The 16717-nt window shown below is 39.2% G+C and overlaps 1 protein-coding gene across 6 annotated transcripts in view; it reads left to right on the top strand.

Annotated features, from left to right (window-relative positions):
* sds22 (protein phosphatase 1 regulatory subunit sds22) overlaps positions 1-16717 on the top strand; it is a 289557-nt gene that overhangs the window by 137737 nt on the left and 135103 nt on the right. For all 6 annotated transcript variants that reach the window (XM_090383791.1, XM_090383788.1, XM_090383790.1 and 3 more), the window contains one exon: positions 4649-4779. In XM_090383791.1, coding sequence (XP_090239917.1) covers positions 4649-4779 — 131 coding nt within the window. The remainder of the gene's footprint in view (positions 1-4648; positions 4780-16717) is intronic.

Genomic DNA, 16717 nt, shown 5'->3' with positions numbered 1-16717 from the left:
CAAATGTGTTTTTTTTTGATTTGGTAGTTGTTGGCGCATCGGCTTCTGTGGCCATATTACACCTCCCAAGATTTTTGCAGTACTTTGATCCAAGCCCGAGGCGGGAATCGAACCCGCGACCTTTGGGTTGCCGGGTAGGTACTTTACCCGCTCGGCTAGCCCGGTCGGCAAATGTGTTTGTAAAGCTATGGAAAATGGAGTGAGCCTGACTAATTAATTTAATTAAGGTCCAATACTGCCTAAAGATAAGAGGGTTCTTTTATAACATGAACTATCTTAGAAGGGAACCCACATCCTAGGGGGGGAGGTTCCCTTCTGAGTTTGACCTTGTCAAGTCTAATCAACTATATCAAATATACCTGTGAAGGATGTTATTTCACAAGAATGTCATGTACATATTATACGCTAATGCTACGTTGTGTTTAAAGGAAATTAGGAAATCACCCCCTAAGGAACTCAAGGTGTGTTGAGACCATCTTGTCCCTTCTGCAGCTGGCAATTTTAAATTTTAAAAAAGCGAATGCTAGAACAAGTTCCCTGTTTAAAAAAAAAAATCTTATAATTTGCTAAAATATTCCAAAAATTATTTCTACTTCAGCTAAAATGAGCCAAGTGATATAACCGGTGTATCACTTGGTGTTCAAAGAAAGTGCATCACCTAGGAATTTAACATTTCTAACCCTTTTTTGCGATGGTATGTTATGTTAATGACTAGCATCACAAATAGAAATATAAACAAAAGATATTTATTAATTTTTAAGGCAAAGCTAAGTAATATTTGATAGGTGCTCTCAAAATATTCCAAAATGAGCATTTGCAACCTTTATACAACAGTTTTGGTAAGCACGACAGTTATGCTGAAATGTTATCAGGAACCCTCAATTTCCTTCAGTTTATCATTTTAAATGGAAAACAAAATGAAAAAGTTCACCAGGTGCAAACTAATATTTAGTTGAACCGCCTCTGGCCCTGATGATAGCAGTACACTGGAAGCACTGACAAGATCAATTTTTGAAGATAATCAACGGATAGTCTGTGGTTCCAAACACGAATTATGACTTCCTGAAGTTCACAAAGGGTCTTTGATTTAGTAACAAATGGGCCTGGAGTACTGGGGTCCATAGTTCAAATACAGATATATACAGTTATACCCAGTTATTTATTAACAAATAAAGTACAAAACCAGTAGCTTTCGGAACGCGTGTCCCTTTATCAACTGATAAGTTAATATAAAATTTGAATACATTACAAGCAAAGTGTTGGCACGTTAATCATGCGTCATTGTTGTAGCACGGACGTGTGCTGCTTTACGCCAGTGATCATCCATCAATAAAATGGTTGTTTCTAGGATGGGATGTAGACGCATGCCTTTCTGGCGATTTAATGCCTTAGGATTGTTTATTATGTTTAGTGACTCTAGCCATAGGCGGTGGCGGCGAAAGTGTCGCGCGTGGTCCACTATCTCAAAGTCGCGCTTGGGGTCAAGATCGTGGTTGGTAGCCCAAAAATGTTCTGCGACCGCGGACTGGTCAGTTTCGGCAAGCCGGATTGCTCTGTCGTGTTCCGTGAGGCGATCCTGGAGACGTCTCGATGTCTCACCTACGTAGCAACTGTTACAGGCCCTACAGGTGATACGGTACACTACATTGCTGCGTAAGACAGGTGTGACAGGGGTCTTCACGCTGGAGACAAGTGAACGTAGGTTCCTACCGGGTAATTGCACACTGATGTTGTAACTTCTAAGGACCTTCGAGATACGTCCTGACACTCCTGGATAGTACGGAATGTAGGCGGACGATATGCCGACTTGCTTCGGAGGTCTTGGGTTGGATGTAAGTTCTTCTGCCTGTAACAGGCATCTGTTTAGTACATGGGATGGATAACCGCATCTGGTTAGGTCCGCCTTCACACGGGAGATCTCGTTACGTCTACTTGTGTCATTGCTGGAATGGCTCCAGGCCCTGGAGAATAGGGTGCGGGCAGTGCTATTGAGATGGCTTGGAGCGTGGCCGGACCCGTAGTTGGTGAATTGACCGCACCACATGGGTTTGCGGTATACTGAGGTCTCTAGACGTGGGCCTACGCGGTCTAGAGACCTCAGTATACCGCAAACCCATGTGGTGCGGTCAATTCACCAACTACGGGTCCGGCCACGCTCCAAGCCATCTCAATAGCACTGCCCGCACCCTATTCTCCAGGGCCTGGAGCCATTCCAGCAATGACACAAGTAGACGTAACGAGATCTCCCGTGTGAAGGCGGACCTAACCAGATGCGGTTATCCATCCCATGTACTAAACAGATGCCTGTTACAGGCAGAAGAACTTACATCCAACCCAAGACCTCCGAAGCAAGTCGGCATATCGTCCGCCTACATTCCGTACTATCCAGGAGTGTCAGGACGTATCTCGAAGGTCCTTAGAAGTTACAACATCAGTGTGCAATTACCCGGTAGGAACCTACGTTCACTTGTCTCCAGCGTGAAGACCCCTGTCACACCTGTCTTACGCAGCAATGTAGTGTACCGTATCACCTGTAGGGCCTGTAACAGTTGCTACGTAGGTGAGACATCGAGACGTCTCCAGGATCGCCTCACGGAACACGACAGAGCAATCCGGCTTGCCGAAACTGACCAGTCCGCGGTCGCAGAACATTTTTGGGCTACCAACCACGATCTTGACCCCAAGCGCGACTTTGAGATAGTGGACCACGCGCGACACTTTCGCCACCGCCTATGGCTAGAGTCACTAAACATAATAAACAATCCTAAGGCATTAAATCGCCAGAAAGGCATGCGTCTACATCCCATCCTAGAAACAACCGTTTTATTGATGGATGATCACTGGCGTAAAGCAGCACACGTCCGTGCTACAACAATGATGCATGATTAACGTGCCACACTTTGCTTGTAATGTATTCAAATTTTATATTAACTTATCAGTTGATAAAGGGACACGCGTTCCGAAAGCTACTAGTTTTGTACTTTTATCTTATTTGTACTTTATTTGTTAATAAATAACTGGGTATAACTGTATATATCTGTATTTGGTCTTTGATTTCTTTCTGGCAACTGCACATTCCACACAATGCCAACAGTTCTCTATAGGATTCAGGTCCGAGTTGTTTCCTGGCCAGCTAACAGTTGTAATGGACCGTTCTTCCAACCATTTCTTCACCTGTAACAAATGTAAACACATTACTGTCGAACCTCTAATGCAGAATGAAGCTAAAGTAACTACAGAAGTGCCTGCTTACACTTTTTGCCTGATGACAGCAGAGTTGTCCTGAAGGATCCAGTTACTTGGCAGGTTGAAATAGTCTCTAATGGTTGGCAGCAATTTGCCTTCCAATATAGCCAGGTATCCATTGGCATTTACGGAACCTTTAATAAACTGCAGGTGACCTACTTCACGATACGAAATGCACTCCCATATCATCTGGCTGGTAGGGAATTTCACTGTAGACACCATACAGTCTGGATGGTATTTTTCACCACATCTGTGGTGAATCGTTTGTCTCCCATCAGAGCTATGCAGATTGAATCATCCAAGAAAATAACTGACTTCCACTGCTCGGGTGGTCCATTTGACATTCTCTACACCAAATTAATCAGACCTTTTTCATTTTTTGTGTGAGGAGGGGCTTCTTCTTAGGACAACCGGCTACAAGTCCATTTTTGAAGAAGCGTCTTCTGACTGTTACTGCACTTGCTACCACTCCTGTATGTTCTTCCCATTCTCTTTTCAGCTCAGACAAAGAAGCTTTACGGTTTTTATGGCATAAGCGCTTCAAAACGCAGTCCTGTTTTGGCATAGAGACTTGTTTGCATCCGGTTCCTTTTTTCCTATCAGCAGAACCACTATTGGAAAGAAATCTACTCACTGTCGACTGATTACAAGACACTCTATAAGCAATATGATGGGAAGAACATCCTCACGTAAGGCAACAGTAACACTCTTTCTTCGTGGCGTCAACTGCACGTAACTCGCCATCCTGACACAAGCAAGGAATGACTTGCAGAGCATGCTTATAAAGCTGAAAGTAACAGCTGATGCAATATATCATCACCTGCACATTCACCCTGGCAAACTTCGGAACGATGTTGTTTTGAAGGCAATATTTTAGAAAAAAAATATGGTAACTTTGGGCGGAGTACATTAGTGTAGACTTAATGTAATTTTGCACCAAGCCATTCAAAAAATCTCCCATAATTATCTGATGCAATCTTTAAGAAATATTGCCATATACTTACATTATTCAGACAACAATTACAACTTTAAGGGGTGATGCACTTTCTTTGAACACTAGTGTATGTTAAGTAGATCGTATGCTTGCATATTTTTAGAAAAAATAGTAACCAAAAGCAGGCCCATGGTGTATGATTATTTGGGGAAGTAACTATTTTAGTTTCTTTAGCAGATTCATTTAAGCTATTTGTTGTGTAGACCTCAAAACGTCTTTAAATGTGTTGGCCAGGTTCAAAAAAAAAAATAAATAAATAAAATAATATAAAACCCACAATTTCTCCCACATAATTCTCTCAACTTTGAAGTAATAATAATTGAATGTTCAGTGATAATGTTTTCATAGTTTCGTTATTTCATTACATTTTTGAAATTCATATGAACTAATTTTTGTACCATATTTCAGACATTAGGTTTAAGAGCCAACTTAATAAAGCAGATAGAGAATTTAGACGTGCTCGTAACATTGAAGGAATTAGAACTGTATGACAACCAAATTACAAAGATTGAAAATTTGGATTCTCTTGTCAATCTTGAGTAAGTTTCCTTTTCATATTAATTTTTATTAATATACAGCCACTCCCTGGCTTAAGTAATACTCGACTTATGGAAATTCGACTTTTGCAAGTTTTTGCAGGCTGGTGCAAACTTTAAAAAATTGTGGAAATGCATTTTGTGCATCCCTTAGGAATAAATGGAGGTATCGTGAAAATATCTTAATGTGAACCCAATAACAGTTTTTTTTTTTTTTTTTTTTTTTTTTGGCAATTCAGTCCAAGATCTCAGAAGTTGAAATTTTTGCTTTATAACTAATTTTTTTTTATCATAAAAAAAAATAAAAACAATTGCACTTTTTGGTTTATTGGGCTTTTCTGTTAGCACAATCTATTATAAACGGGTAGTAAACTCGATCTTATTGCATTTGCAATAATCCTGATAACTGGAATTCTGTGAGTTTTTACTTTACGGTATTATGGTGAAATGAGTTCCCCTCCACTGAAATCTTTAATCATATAAAAAACAAATATTTTTTAAGAATCTTCTCTTCATTCCTATTTACTTATTCAAGTGTGAAGGGAAAGGGACCAACGGAAAGTTCAAGTGCTAGGAAACGAAATTGATTTAGAAATGAAGATGATTAATTAAGAAGTATGAAGCAGGACAAAGTTTGTCATCTATTGCACGGAATTAGGTCTCGTGGCTTCAACAGTGAATGCTATTTTAAAGGACAGTCTGTGTATAAAAGAACATGTTAAACGCAGTTAAGATGAACTGTGATTACAAAACAGCATTCAGGTGCTATATCGAAGATGGGAAAGCTGTCAATATGGATGGAAAATCAGATTCAGAATCAAGTGCCCCTTTAGTTCAATGGCCATTCAAGCAGAAGCAAGAAGTATTTATGAAGATATTAAGGATAAGTATGGCGAATTCCAAGCCAAGTTCATGGCAAGCAATGGGTGAGTGGTTTAATAGGTTCAAGCATCATTTGGCTTGGTTTCGAAAACATTAAAGCAGTGGTTTTCAACCAGGGTGGTGCAGCACACTAGGGTGCTGCAACAACATTCTTAGGGTGCCATGTAATTTTGGTTTAAGTTACTTAAAGTTATTATTATTTTTTTTTTTTTTGAAATTTATACATTTCATTATAAAAAGGTCTACGGTATCCATTGTACCATATATTTTTAATTTTGTGATGATCTATAATTGATCTTTATTTAGTACCTCTATATAAAGAAGAAAATTATTATATAGGTATATATTAAAAGGTCGAAAACCACTGTTGGGTATTTCTTTTGGCATAGGGGTGCCGTGAAAAAATTACTGGGACACTAAGGGTGCCGTGAACCGAGGAAGTTTGGGAACCTCTGCATTAAAGTATGCAGTGGTGACCACTGCCGATTCTGCAGCTGCAGAGAAATTTTATGATGTGTTGGAAAAAATCCTTTCTGAATCTCAACCTTTGCACGTTGTGCTTATCAGCTGTAGAGTTAATTCTGGCAACAGTGCCCGAAAGGTAAAACTTGCTGACGTTATGCCTGTCTCCTCTCTCTTTTTGTAATTTTATAATTTTGAAATTTTTGTACACTTCTGTAATTTTTCCTGCACATGAGATAAAAAAATTGAATAAATAATTCTATTTACATGTTCTTCGACATTTATTTTTTGCTTCAATCAAATTTGCGAGTGCTGCATAAGTATTTAGGGAAATTCCGACTTACGTAGATTTCCATGGAATGCAACCTCCCAACTCCCTTACGTAAGTCGGGGAGTGGCTGTATATGTTTATTAATCTGCTTATCAATAGATTGATACCAGCGTACTTATTAATAAGGTATTTTTCAATCTTGTATTTCATATAAGATCATTAAAATTTTGTAGTGATTGCAAATTCCGAATAAGAGACTTGATATTTATTAATTTTAGTTAAGTTAGAAAATCCAGTTTAAATATTTTCTCTTTATTTCATTAATAATGCACTATGTATTCTGTGTTAGTTAATTACAGAGAAATAGAGTGGGCCAGTAAATCAGAATGTCTTATGGGGGATTTTAACTCTCCAGATATTGACAGGAACTTGTATGTTGGTCACTCACACACGCTAACAATATTTTGTGAATTTAGTGCATGACTGCTTTCTACAGCAGCATGTTAGAGAAGCAATAAGTGGAAGCAGTAATCTTGATCTGATTATCAGCAGTGATTCTCCATACATTAAGGATCATCAGGTAAAAGATTCACTGGATGTCAGTGATCACAGGTGTGATGTGGGATTTACTTAATGACATGACTACTGCCAGTGGTAAAGGGAAAAAACATTCGCTTTCATAAAGATAACTACAGGGGTCTCAAACAGTTTTTTTTTTTTTTTTTTTTTTCATTCTACACAATGGAATCAGCTGATACTATCAACAGCAATTTCTAAATGGGAAGCATTCAGTCAGGTAATCATAAAAGCTACAAGCTTTTCATACTAACTAATAAATACAGTTCAAAGCTTAGATGCCTAAATGGATATTAGATGAACTAATAAGACTGGTAGCAGAGAAGTAAAATGCACTGGATGTATATAAATTATCATGTGATACAAAAGCCTATGATAGATATAAAGTAGTCTGCACTCAAATCACAAAGGAAGTTAGGCAAGCTAAGCAGATTATGAGAATTCTCTGGCAAAGAAACACAGGAAAGGCTTCTTTTCTTATGCTAACAGTGCACATCAGGATAATGTTTAAAGTTGGAAATGCTACAGATTAGTCCTTGCAATAACATTAGAACACCTTGTACTGTATACATTATAGTACCATTTAAAAAGTGAATAATGCATACAATATTAAATTAAAATAAATGTCTTATTTCAAAATTTGATAGTATGAACCAGAGCTGTAATGCTTGATATGTTCTACGTTGATATCAATATTTGTAAAATAATAAGAGAAGTTTACCTCAATATAATACGTAGAACACTTCCGTATGATACTCTCCAGCAATTAAAACGAAAAAATCGAAAATCGTACATTATAGTAAAAAATAATTAAAAATCAATTGAACACAATTAAAAATAATTAAAAATCAATCTAACGCAATTGAAAATTAAAGAAATTTAACGAAAAAAAATTTAAAGAAAAAATTAAGAGGAAGGAAAATCGTTTTGCAATTTTTTCATTAAATTTATTTAATTTTTTAATTGCGTTAGATTAATTTTTAATTGTGTTCAATTGATTTTTAATTATTTTTTACTGTAATGTAAGATTTTCGATTTTTTCGTTTTATTTGCTGAAGAATATCAATATGGAAGTGTTCTACGTATTATATTGAGGTAAACTTCTTATTATTTTACAAATATACTTATTTCAAAATAAAAAAAGTCTCCATGAACTTAACAAGCATAAAGAAAACAAAAATCATGATCTGTGATCTTTTCTTGAAGAAGTTATTCAGAGTCATGTGGAAAGCTGCTTTTTTCTTCTCCACATTAATTTGTTTGTAGAAAATTACATCAGCTATTGCTTCTGCCACCTTTGAACTTCACTTTGTGTCATGACCATGTTCAGAAAAGATCACCTTCTCAGTTAACTGCATTGCTTGATATATACACTTTTCACTTTTTGTTATGCAGGAATGGCAATGGGATTGTCCTGGTAGAAAGTTGGTTCATCCACTTGTAACACATCCTCAGTGGTTAATTCCTCACTGTGGGAAGTGAACAGTTTCTGTTGATCTCCTACATTTCTTAAAAGTTAGCTTGCCTTGTTAAAGTGTTTCTTGATAGTAGTGTTATCTGGATAACACTACTCATCAGCGTTTTTAATATTACCAGTACATTCTGGCATATTTACGTCAACAGACATTCATGTCTGTAGTGTTATTTATTTCCATTGATCTAATGTTGTTGATAACCTTTAGACTGTCATAAAGAAAAAGTTTTCTTCCCAACTTTTTCATGGTCTGCTTATTCCCATTGGCCCCGAGTACCGAGTGATAGTGTCCAAGTTTTTGTACTGTAATATATATTTAGAGTGCTCTTTCAGTGATCTAGTTCTGTTTATTTCTAGTGCTTTTCTCTCCTCAGTTTACTCAAAGTGGTTCCATACTTAAAATGTTTTGAGTAAGAACCCAGAAAGGAAATCCTCCTTTCTTTTCTTGTTATATTTAACTTCTTTACTAACCAAACTAATTTAAACAGCCACCTGGTTACCACCGCTTCTGCCTCCACATGGCAGGGCTGGAAATGTAGGTGTAAAGACAACATCCATGGCTAAAAGGAGCACAACATGGATTACACGAGTTATCCATCAATAGAGCAAGCATGCTCTAGTTAAAGAAGCATGCACGAAAAGGACCATGAGCCTTCACAGGCTAAGAATTAAAAAAGATTTATCTTTGCAGGAAATACCATCTTTCCTCATTATGCATTCACTGGGTGCACAACCATTAAGCAAACTGTCTCCTTTTCTTGTACAGAAAAGTGTTGAGTCGGTAGCTGGCGCTCCAAAAATGATTAAGAGACTTCAGTCTGGGGATCTTCTAGTAGAAACATTGCAACCAGGACATTCAGAGCAATTATTAAAACAATGAACATTTGGTGGACTACAAGTTATAGTCACTCCTCATGTCACTCTGAATATTTCCAAGGGACTTTTTTGTCTGTATCAAAACAGGAAATTGTTAAGGAGTTTAAAGATCAGAAAGTTACACATGCCAAACGAATTATGACTTAAAAAGGATGGCAATTTAAACCCACTTGCAGCATCATACTAATGTTCAGTACTCTGTCTTGCCACAAACAGTTAAAACAGGTTATATATTATGTAGAATTCATCCTTGCATACCAAATCCAATCAGATGCTACAAATGGCAAAAATGTGGCCATTCTCAGGGGACATATCAAGGCAAAGCAGTCTGTCCTCTTTGTGGGTCAAAAGAACAGCCAATCAGAGTGTATTGTCTCTCCTTCTGTGTGCCCAAATTTCAAAGGGTCAGATGATTTCCTTTGCAAAGTCAGAGGACTTGTGAATTATGAAAATTGAGGGAGCAAGGGGGATTCAAAAGTACAAAGTCAAAAACAGTATCTTATCCAAAAGCATGAACATAAACCCTAGCAGGTATGCTTGCACACTCTTATGCAGCCACTGTTAAAATCTACAAAACAGTTGCCATTCAAACAGATGTCTCTGTTGCCCCAACATATCTTTGGCTACCTGGGCCTGATCAGTACTCTCTCCCATCAAAACAAACACATCCACTACGTACCTGACAAAGAGCCAACCCCACAGGTACTAACCAAAGAAGGGCTCACTTGTTCTAGGGTAACAAAAAAGTTGAATTTCACTAATATGGAAATTGATCAAATAGAAGAAACAGAAGCAGTATTGATGCTACATGCTGAAGAGAAAGACTGTTGCTCTATCTTTGCAAAAAAAGATAAGAAAAAAAACAGGACTGGTATAAGTCTACCTTCTTAAAGAAGCAGTCAGATAAAGCATCCACATCTAAAGTTAAGTTATGTTGAATATAATACAATGGAATGCTGAGGCTTGTGCAGCAATATTAATAAGCTAGCAGACTTAGTTGAACAATATGATCCTGTTAATATGTGCTTACAAGAAACTTGCCTTAACCCTGGAGTATCTCCTAAGATAAGAAACTGTATCATGTATAGACTTGACAGAAGTGCAGATTCACCTGCTTTTGGGGAAGTTGTAGAATCATGATCTTCGGAAAATCACTTTGTAAAGTTTGTCTCTCGCTAATTTGAGAGTGACGTCATGGCAATTCTTGTTAAATCCAATGTCCTTTAAATCATATTTCCCTGCAAACTATTTTAGATATAGTGGTGGCATGCATAATCATTGAAATCACTTTAACCCAGTCTCAGTTTATGTCCCACCAAACTTTTCGCTTACTCATACTAACCTTGAGAATTTTAGTAACTCAATTTCCACCTCCACTCTGCCTTTTAGGAGATCTGAATAGCTACAGCCCATTATGGGGGGGGGGGGGAGTCCTTCTCTCTTTGATGCTAGAGGTAGGTAAATCGAATCTTTACTGGATGACTACCAACTCAACTTTGCTAAACACCGGATCTCACACTTATATCCATCTCCTGACAGGGACTCCTTCTGCTTTAGTCCTGTCAGTATGTTCTTCTATCTATCCTAGTATGGAATGGTCACGTGCTGAGTAACCCACACAGAAATAATTACTCCTGCATTATCTGCAGAATACAAACTCATTTGATTCCTCTGTTCTCAAGTCGGTTGAATTTGTAGTCGGTAGGGTTGAATTTGAAAGTGTCTGCAATTCTGCCCAGACACGATAGGAGGGAGTATATGATGAGAGCCTTGTCGATCAATTCGGCCCTGGAAAGATTGTGCAAAGCTCAAGGGGTAGAATTTTTTTCAGCCTGGTCTGTACTTGTTAACAGGAGAGACTGCTTCTACAGGGATGGGATACACTTAAATAGAAAGGGTGCAAGAATATTTGCTGATGCTATCGAGGCAGTGTTAGGTGGGTCGGAAAACTGCTAGCTTGGGGGGAGACAAAGACCAATAGATTGACAGTAGCCACTGGCAGAGGTGAAAGAGATTCTTGCACTGCTTCTATTAGAATGAGCAGAAGCCTGAAAAACAAGATGCATGGTATTTCAGAGACTGCTGGGAGCCATTGCGGTACAAGTAAACACATGGGTTGTGTTAGGGTAGCTAAGAATAGAAACAGGTGCAGGTATACTTGCGTGTACACCAATGCTAGGAGTTTAGTAAATAAATTTGATGAATTTGAGGTATTGCTCAAAACATCGAAGGCAGATATTGTTGGGATATCAGAGACGTGGTGTCACACAGATATAAGGGATGCAGAACTGCAATTTGGGGAGTACAACGTCTACAGAAAGGATAGACAGGATAGGAAGGGGGGAGGGGTTATGCTATTAGTTAAGAAACACATAAAAACCAAGGAAGTGAAGCCAGTCGACATCGCTGGACAGTGCAGTGTGGAGTCAGTTTGGTGTGACATAAACATTGGGAGATCAAAATTGAGAGTAGGAGTGTGCAATAGGCCTAATGACTCTGATGAGTATAATAAGGAACTGTACAGGGAAATAGAGTGGGCCAGTAAATCAGAGTGTCTTATAATGGGAGATTTTAATTTCCCAGATATTGACTGGAATTTGGAGGCTGGTTACTCACACACTAGCAGGGCTTTTGTGGATTTATTGGATGATTGTTTTCTACATCAGCATGTTCGGGAGGCAACTAGAGGGAGTAATACTCTTGATTTTATTATCAGCAGTGATTCTTCATGCATTAAGAATCTGCAGATAAATGAACCACTAGGTGGCAGTGATCACAGTGTGCTGAAGTGGGATTTACTCAAAGAGGTAACTACCATTAGGGGTAAAGGGAAGGGTTATTGCTTCCGTAAAGGCGACTACGATGGACTGAGACAGTATTTAAATTCTATACAGTGGGACCAACTGATGATGTTACCAACAGCAAATTCAAAATGGGAAGCATTCAAAGAACTTATCTTGGAAGCTACTAGGCTTTACATACCAACTAAGAAATATTGTTCAAGGTTTAGGCCAAAATGGATGTCAGATGAACTAATGAGGCATATGGCAGAGAAGAAAAATGCATGGGATACATACAAATTAACACATGACACAGAAGCCTATGATAGATACAAGTTGATATGCAACCAAGTTACAAAGGAGGTTAGGCAGGTGAAGGCAGATTACGAGAAATCCTTGGCAAGGGGTGCAAAGAAAAACAGCAAAGAGTTCTTCACTTATGTAAACTCTAGAAGGAAGGGGATGAATCAGATTGGTCCACTTGATATTGATGGGTCAAGTGTTGATGATCCTGCTCAGGTAGCCAACAAACTAAATGAATATTTTGCATCGACATTCACACATGAGGAGTTATTCAGCGAGGGGAATGCTAGAGGTGTATTCAACTCTAGCAGTAAGCTACAGAATCTTGAAATAACTGGGAGTAAAGTGGAGGAGAAACTGTTGAAGATAAACACAAGAAAGGCACCCGGGGTGGATGGGATCTATCCAGTTGTATTAAAGGAGGCAGCAAAGGAAGTAAGCAAACCCTTAGCCATAATTATGAGAGCTTCCTTGGACTCAGGGGAGGTACCCATAGACTGGAAATGTGCAAATGTGACCCCAATTCACAAAGGGGGATCAAAGGCTGACACGAGTAATTATAGACCTGTGAGCTTAACTTCTATTCCAGGAAAATTAATGGAGGCACTGGTTAAAGAAGCACTGCAGGATCATTTAGACAAGACTTCAGTTATAGCTCAGACACAGCATGGTTTTGTTAAGGGGAAGTCTTGCCTGACCAACTTGATTGGATACTATGATGCAGTCACAAAAGAACTGGATGCAGGGAATAACTTTGATATTATATACTTGGATCTTAGAAAGGCTTTTGATACTGTTGCACATGGAAGACTGCTACACAAATTGGAGCAGTGTGACATTGGAGGCAAATTGCTGCTATGGATAAAGGGGTGGTTGAAGGGGAGAAGACAGAGTGGTAATCAATGGACACTGCTCATCGTGGACTGATGTTATTAGTGGAGTCCCTCAGGGCTCAGTGTTGGGTCCATTATTGTTTTCTGTATTTATAAATGATATTGATGATGGTATATCCGACTTAATGTCCAAGTTTGCAGACGATACAAAGGTTGGCAGGGTTGTCAAGGACGCTACGGACACTATGCTGCTGCAACAGGATCTGGAAAGGTTGAGCAGATGGGCTGAGAGGTGGCAAATGAAGTTTAACATTGACAAATGTAAAGTGCTACATATGGGAAACAGCAACCCCAGAGCAACGTATCAACTCTGTGGTACTACACTGACAGTGGTAGAGAATGAAATGGACCTGGGGGTGGTTGTGCAGGCAGATATGAAGTTCTCTGAGTAGTGCAGACGGGCTGCAGGAGTAGCTCATGGAGTATTGTCAATGATATACAGGAATTTTTCCAGCAGGGATAAGGAGGTGATTATTCCATTGTATAAGGCGATGGTCAGGCCACACCTAGAGTACTGTATACAGGTCTGGAGGCCTCATTTCAAGAACGATGTAGAGCTGCTGGAACGGAGAAGGGCAACAAGATTAGTGAATGGAACAAAGGGGTGCTCTTACGAAGAAAGGCTTAAGTTTTGCAAATTACAGTGTCTGGAGACTAGGCACCAGCGAGGTGATCTGATAGAGGTGTATAAAGCCTTGAATGGTTTAAGCATGCTTAATGCTGATGTGATTCTTCCTCTAGCTCAGAAAAATCACCTGAGAGGGCATAAATTCAAATTGAGGAAAGACAGATGTAGGATAGACGTGCGGAAATTTGCCTTTAGCCAGCGGGTGGTTGGTTGGTGGAACAGACTTCCATCCCTTGTGGTGGAGGTTGATAGCCTAAATAAGTTTAAGGCTCAGCTGGACAGGTATTTTGAACGAACAGAGGGGTGAAGTGGAAGTGGGTTGTTTTTTTTTTTTTTTTTGGCTGATGCTGCATAAGCTTGCTTTCTTGCATCAAATGCCTCTACTAATGCTAATGCTAAAGTCACACCACCTAGAATTTCCATAAGGCAGGGTGGGATAATTATTCAAAGCACATCTCTTGATGATCGGCTGATTTGGTCTTCTCCTATTGAAGGTGTAACTGCACATATCACTGACCAAATATTAGGTTGGCACTGCGGTTGCGGAAATAAATGGATGTGTTTCCGTGTAGCTCCACTTGATAGGTGGTGGACAGAGGTCTATGGCAACAGCTGAGTAAACTTTGGATTATTTCAGGCATTTCTGTGAGAGTCGCTGATCAAGTTTCAAAAAGGAAACCAAAGATAATTGTGGCTCCCGACATCATAGATTTCTTGACATCGAAGCTGATTACAAATTAAGAGAAGTAACCTGAGTCAGATAAGGCTGTTATTTGTGATTGCTTTAATATATTTTTGTGCTTTTGAGTATGTTTTTGAATGGCACAATTGCTACAATGTCAGTGTTAGCAATCCTGCTGTCTCAACTACAGACTTGCTTCCACATTAAAACTCAAGGACTTTGAGTATCATCATCATTATTAGCCATATGGTGCAAGGAGGCCTGAAGCTTTTGCTGCACCAGGCAAAAAAAAATTTAGTTGCCCTGAGAGAGAGGGGGGGAAAGGGAGGGGGAGAAGGGAATCACCAAGAAAGAGAAGAATGATGATATCCAGCTCAGTACACTGATGCCATTTGTATGGAGTGTGTTGGACGTGTAAGTGTTATGATGTGTTCTGTTGTTATGTTATCGGCCAGTGCCTGGCTCTTAGCACGTAAGAAGTAGTTACACCTGGTCACTACATCTCACCCCCCATCCCTGCCATGTGGAGGCAGCCAGGATCAACTATCTCCTGCTGGGCAAGCCCAGGGCATAACACCTGAGAGTGCCCGAAAAAAGAATGAAGTGGAAAAGGAGGAATACAGAGGGAGAAGTTTGGGATCTGGGGAGGTAAATAGATAGAATAGAGGAGAATCAACAAAGGGACTCTCCAATAGTTAGAAGTGGAAGAAGTAAAGCAAGAATAAAGTAGGAAGAAGTGGAGAAATGGACTAACTTCTCTAACCATGGGAACCTATCCCATCCTAGGAACTAGGATCAGCAAAACGTCTTAATTTAGTTTGCCTAACCCCTTGTAGGCAGAATGTCTTCAGTTGTTGAAGAAATAATTGATCTTCTAACAAAAAACACAGTGAAAGCAAATTCCACGAACCAGATGTTTTAAGGTTGTTTTTTGATGGGGAATCTAGATCTAATAACAGAATTAACATATTCTTAGATCTTGATAGTTTTGTCGCAGGCACTTTTCCCGCCAAAACTGGAAAATCGCATTACTTGGGCGTTAACAGGTCAAATCCAAGAAATAACATATTGTTGGATATGTTAGAGTCTGCAGACTCTAATATTGCAAAAAAGGTGTTGAAATCGAATAATATGAAAAAAAATAAGCAATGGTCTAAACATGGATATGGACAAGGAGGGCGTGAAGTAAGAATTCTCAGGGAGAAAAACCCCAAATAACACAAAGGATGAACTTGAAAACTCCTCCAGGTCCCTTAGCACCAAGAAAGCTAAGAAAGGGAAGGCATAAGGCATTGTCCTGAATGAGAACAACACCTTTGCTTTCCAGGCCTCTTGTTTTTCATGGGCTGTTTGCAAAGATCATAACGTTTGGCAATATGAGGCAGCATTAATTGTTGTGCCTTTTGCCATAAATTCCATGTAAACAACTCCTTCACAGTCGCAAAACACAGTGGCCATGACCTTTCCTGCTGATGGTGCAACTTTGAATTTCTCCCACACAGGCGATGTTGTGTGTCTCCATTCCATAGACACTCTCTCTGTTTCTGGGGTGAAATGCCATTCCATAGACACTCTCTTTGTTTCTGGGGTGAAATGGTGCACCCACGTTTCATTGCCAGTGATGATGTGGCGTAAGAAGTCATGGCCTTCCACAGAATAGCGTTGAAGGAAGGCTAGAGAAGACAAATGTTTACCTTTTTGTTTATCTGTCAGTGAAAACGAGAAACCCATCGTGCACACAGTTGGCAATAGTCAAGATGTTCATGGACTATGGAATGAACACTGCCTATCTAAATATCCAACTCCTTTGCCAGTCTTTGATTACTGCAAATCATTTCATCAACTTGCATCACGTTGTCTGCAGTGGTCGACGTTGATGGCCTTCCTTTTCGATCAGCATCCGTCATTTCTGTGTAACCACTTTCACTCCTGGTACCACTTCACTATGGCTGGATGCAACATTGCATAATATTTTGCAAAATATTTGGTTATATTTTGTTCACTGGATTTACTGTACATCGATCATTTAAAAAATGCCCCCATTTGTTTTAACTTACCTTGTATTTTCAGGAACATTTTCTTTATACTGCAGGCCACGACGAAGTTTTAAAAGC

This window comes from Mastigoproctus giganteus, chromosome 10 (assembly GCF_048544385.1).
Source record: "Mastigoproctus giganteus isolate SK-2022 chromosome 10, ASM4854438v1, whole genome shotgun sequence".
NCBI lineage: Eukaryota > Metazoa > Arthropoda > Arachnida > Uropygi > Thelyphonidae > Mastigoproctus > Mastigoproctus giganteus.
This window is presented reverse-complemented; position numbering and strand designations above follow the sequence as displayed.